Here is a 5,803-nt window from a genome sequence, read left to right on the forward strand (position 1 = left end):
TTTTTGCAAAGATACGGTTAACATGGCAAGAATGTATTGGAGAAGCTCTTCAATCTCTCGCCGTCTACAAGCTAATTTATCTGTCCAAAACTATTCCTTATAACTTTGTTGACAGTTTGTCAGATACAATTTCTCTTGGCCTTTAATGGACAACCTTTTCTCGCATGACAAAACAATCTTCTTTTGCAGAGCTTCCATGGGTGATGTACTCCTAGCTGTCATCTGATCAAATAAATAACAAGATAATTTTAGCACAAATTTCATCACCTGCATTGTATATGTCTTAACCTTAACTACATTCTGATATTATATCTTCTGGATTTAACTACATAAATTTTTTGAATCAAGTTACTTGTTTCATATTTCAAGAAATAGGTTCATATGAATCTGTTTTTCGTGAAAATAAATGAAACACTTAGCATTGCTTGTATCTAGGTGATGTCCATAGAAGTGAAGTACGAGAACTTTCTGAAGATCTGCACCCATCCTATAACTTCTCAAACATGCTTAACTATGAGATTGTTTCCATGGTTAAACTCACTCTACTTGCAACTTCATTTGGAAATAGGGTGGGTTTAATCATTTAAAAAACCTAGTAGTTAGCTGTCCTTTAGCTGAAATAATACTGAAATGGGTGATCTGTTGAGAAGTCCCCATCTTCCTCCTCTACAAAAATCACCTAGATGCAATAAAGACTAAGCAATTTTACTTTCTCGTAAGACATTGAATATTTGTGAATCACCTTTCATAAAACATTCATCAATGAATTTCACTTAAAAGAACATAGACTTCTTAATAACAATATTACAATTCCATGAGAAATGGAATCCTATTTAATAAAAACAGGAGAAAATATTTCTTAGTTAAAGAAAGTTCAAACTCACGTGGAGATGAAGAATGAGGGAGAGTCTGTCCTGAGAGATAAATTTAGAAGCATTGAGTAGCTCAAGTCCCTCTTCTTCCACCGCCACCAATACCCTTGATAACTTAAGTGCAAATTTGCAAGCATGGACTGTCATCAACACCTCCGAATATTTCAATGCTGTACAATTTAGTGTAACAGCAGGAGCAGAGCAAATTGATCCACTCTCTAAATGTGAATGTGAATGCCCTTTGAGTGCTTTTGATTTTTGGGAACTCGCAGAAGTTTTGGAAGTTTTTTTACCAGATACTAAAGTATCACGTCGTCGACGTAGTGTTTGGAGTTCATTACGCAGCTCAGGTATGTACTTCAGAATTTCACAAACAGTATTTGGAATGCTCAGCCTCCTCTGCAGACACCAATTATAGAGCATTAGATGTAGACTATAATACACATATGAGTATCTGTTTTTTCTTGGGACAGATACATATGAATCGAGGATGTGATAATATTAATGTATTAATATAGTTGGGAAAGATAATTCTTGTAGTTGAGCATTGTAATTTAACATTTTAAAAAATTGAAGTTAAAAATTGTAAATTATAATTAGGCATTTTTATAGGAATTTATTTGGCAAGTCTTTTATTTATAATTAAGATTTCTAAATCATCTTATCAAAAAATATAATGTGGCATCAGTTTAGTACTTATACACTAAATCATGTCATATTATGTACTAATATAAATAATTATCAATAATATTATTTTTAAAGTTATATTATTGTCAAAAATATTAAGTATTGAATCTATAAGTACAATCATAGTTCATACAAGATATTCAACTCTTAAATCTTCGCCCTTAATTAAATTCTAACTTTATTTTCTAAATTAATTAGATACATATAACTTCCATTTAACTAATATATTTTAAGTTTCCACTTCTTTTATCTGAATAGAACTCACCAATTGGAAATGATTTAATACGACCAAATCAAAACATAACTTATATCCAATGAAAATTCTGTAATGATAAAAAGAATACCTTGGGATTTAGGTTAGGTAGTAGCGCTTGGAGTTGAGCGTAAAGTCCATTTAACTTCTTCCTCCTGTGTCTCTCATTAGCGTTGTGAGAGAGCTTCTTGAGGCAAGGCATACTTATATAAGCATTATGCCCTAATTCTTCTTCTCTACCTGCCTGCGCTGAGCCCTGCATTGGTAGAGACACCGTCTGCTCTTGGAAGATTTTACTGTCATGGTAACTTTCTACCATTCCAAATTCCGTGCTGAATTCCATATTCAAGAGACTGTCAAACCCTTTATCTTGATCGAATTGCCCGTTCATGGGACTTAAAATGGGATTATTCTGCAGCTGCGACATTAATAAAGGATCCAAACTATAGATATCTGCAAAATTCGAATTCTCAGTTGCTGAGTAGAAAACTGATTGCACTTTACTCATGATTGTAGACAAGGAAGGACCAAAAAAAACAAAGAGGTGAACAATGATATTGAAAGAAAGTTATTGAAAGATGGTGAAGCTAAAGAGACTTAAATAGACAGATGGGTGTAAGATTGACTTTCAGATTTATTATAATGCTGGAGAATCGAGACATTTGATTCTTCTTCTAGTGTGATCAGGTCACTGTTCACATTGTCAAACAGAAGTCATATTAGTTTCTGAATGCGAGACATTTGATTCTTCTTCTAGTGCGATCAGGTCCCTGTTCACATTGCCAAACAGAAGTCATATTAGAGTTTCTGAATGCGTGTAAAGCCATGTCATTTATTTCACAGCAGGGCACAATGATTTGTGAAGTGTATATATACCGGCTGGAGGAAACCACGTTCTCTTAGCATTGTGGGCATAGATCGCTCGTGGATATAAGGACATGAACACAAGCCCATTTTTAAATTGGCAACGATCATAATATAGACCACCTGCCCTACCTCTCTGGGGTCGTCATGATTGATGTTTTCACCAGAGATATAAAACTCAATAGAGACAAATTTGATATTTTGTTTTAATAGCTTTTTAAAATAGTTTTAAGCTGCTGCTCATGTCATCAGACATGCTTATCACCATTAGAATCTTCTGCTTAATGCTAATCAGTATTATAATAGGCTACGCAGCATGCTTATTATGTAATCTGATAGTTGGATGGAAAGAGTTTTACTATCATCTATGTATCACCGCCTAAATATTTCAATATTACAGTTATAGGAGATTATAACATATTAATATCTTAGGCTTGATGTTTTTTATTTGATCTTGTTGGTTTTTTTGGTCGTAAGAGTTCAGGCCCTATCTAACTTTATCTAATCAGAATATGTCAATATCTTTTCATAAATAACTGTTTTTAGTTAATGTACTTGTTGTTTATTATAAATCATTAATCTATTTATCATGTCAATTTGACAAAAATCTAATCAATCTGAAATCAAAAGTATATTAGCATGTCGTTAAGAAATATTCAAAAGACTTTTACTTTTAACAATTAGAAGATAGATATGTAATAAAAATTGATCAACTATATAGTCAAAGTGGATGAACTAATAAGGACAATTTTAATTTTAGATTTGAATATGAATGAAACAGATTGTGCTTTTGCCTATGATTGTGTAGAGCTTCCTTATTATATGTCTATGGAAGTATTTGTTTTTCCAATGCTCATAAAGATAGTAGTTTTGTCGCTAAGTGTGACATTGACATGTTAAGGAGGTGATTATCAATAATCATGAAATGTTTATATAGTATCTTAAAATAAAAATATTCACAAATCCCAAGAAGGATATTTATCACAAAATATATAAAAGGTGTGACATTTAAAACTAGTAATAAATGTGAATATTGATTAGAATCCATATCCACATCAAAAATCTTAGCTCATGGGATAAAAATTTGTCTTATCCTAGTTGACTTATGGAAAAGTGAAGACACTATGGGCTATTAGGATATATAATGTCAGGTGATTTCTAGAAGTGAAAAAATAAAATATAACCAAAATTAATATTTAATATGTTAATTCCATGTCAATGGTATTGAAAATTATGGACTAAGAAAAACATTTTATCTCTTGGGTAACTATATTCTAGTGCTAATAAATGGTGAAGATAATGGTGCAAGAGCACAAGTAGCTTTGAAGTTTTTGAGCAAAGTAAACAACATAGTTGTTCTAGAGCACTTTAGCAAAGAAACAACTAACACAAATTTAGAGTGATTGACTTTAAGGTCGAGAATAATACATGTAAAGACAAGAACATTACTATGTTGAGTTTCTCCCAATATAGTAAAATTGAGGTCATGCCACATATAACTAACCAAACTTATACAAGACCACATAATGGAACTAAAGATATAGGAATGAATAAGTGATAAAGATAACTTGTATATCAATATAATTCTTTTTATTTTACCTCATCACATAAATATATTGCAACTACAAGTATGGAAAATAAATATAACAAAAAAAATGACTAAAGTTTGGGACAACATGGAAGAGTCATAAATGACTTAATTTCTCCCATCATCCCCAAAATATGATTTTTTTTACAAAAAATTAAATAATGAAGTTAGATAGATGAATTTCATAAGAGATGAAACAAAGTACCAATGGAGCATTAAGGGTCACCCAAAGATATCTAACAAGGGAAAAAAATGTCAAGCAATAGATAAGAGGTAATAGTGGTATGCCAATAAATAAATAATGTACAAAGGGTACCAACTTGTTTCCCAATATAAAAAATAAACTACCTCCCAATAATCCTCACAATGAAGACATAACAAGAAATATGGACAATAAACTACTTACAAATTCTACTACAATGAAAAGCACATGGTTTCATAAATGAAGGAATACTCTCTAAAGAGGGATCATAACATTCCCCTTGAAGATGAATTCATATGATTGGAAAAGATTATACTAAATCATCCATCATCCCTAGATATTTTACTCTTCTTATAATCATCATCCAAATATCTTGCACTAGCTATGGGAATAATAGAAACCCAAGACCCCTCTTGGTTAATTGAAAAATGGATAGAAGACACTAAAGAAATTAACAAATCCTTTAAGGAATATAGTATAAATATTAGTAGTACTGTGAGGGTAATACAAAACCAAAATATTTATCTAATTCCAGAGTCTAGAGTGACAAATACAATATAATTTAAAAGAAAACATGTATATGAAATTAAAACTGTTAAATATTATGATGACTAGCAATAACTATTGAAATATTTGGGACAATACTCTACAATATTTATATGTTCTTTCCTTCTCTCCATTATTGACAAAGGTCAATAATATAGGTTTTCTAAAGGATAAAAATAGAGTATTTTTCATTGGTTTTGTGTACAAGATGTGAGTTTCAATATAGTTTTTTTAAAACCTATTTATTGTGAGTAGATCAAGAAAAACACCATTATTTGGAACATTCTAAAGAGTGACAATGTCACCCCTTACTTAGAGAGGCTCAATGAATCTAATCCCAAAATATCCAAGAAGTTCAAAGACAACTAGAAGAATATCCTAATGTATAAGCTAGGTTATTGTGGGATGCCATTGAGGAACTTATTAGAAACTTCATTAGCTTTTACATGGATGGAGAAAAATTAGGAAAAAGAAGGAATATGATATGGTAGTTGATAACTCATGATTATACTGAAGGGGGGACCCTACTAAAGATGATAAAAATTGGGTATGCCTTGAATTATATTAAAAAGTTGTGGGTTATGGTATTGTAGTGTTGATGGTTATTATCCAATATGCAGTCAATAGATGTTGTTCTAGACTCTGAATAATATTTTAATTATTTGGAGAGGGAATGAGAACCTCCCTTGCATTGTAAGCTCCCTAAATACTCTCCTCTTCTTGAATTATCATGAAATCCCGCCCAATTTCTTTTCCATAGCTATAAATGCATAATAACCACTCTATCATGT

General features: G+C 31.4%; 1 protein-coding gene across 1 annotated transcript; it reads right to left on the reverse strand.

Moving 5' to 3' along the window:
• Positions 1–863: 863 nt before the first annotated feature.
• On the reverse strand, positions 864–2,766 carry LOC149535935 (transcription factor bHLH101-like). Its single transcript, XM_089806196.1, has 4 exons — positions 2,689–2,766; positions 2,552–2,582; positions 1,904–2,265; positions 864–1,271 (listed from the first exon to the last, which is right to left on the reverse strand). The coding sequence occupies exons 1-4, from the start codon at positions 2,764–2,766 to the stop codon at positions 864–866; spliced, it is 879 nt and encodes a 292-aa protein (XP_089662322.1).
• Positions 2,767–5,803: the final 3,037 nt, after the last annotated feature.

Source organism: Cupressus sempervirens, chromosome 10 (genome assembly GCF_028749045.1).
Source record: "Cupressus sempervirens isolate cs-2001-9-10 chromosome 10, ASM2874904v1, whole genome shotgun sequence".
NCBI lineage: Eukaryota > Viridiplantae > Streptophyta > Pinopsida > Cupressales > Cupressaceae > Cupressus > Cupressus sempervirens.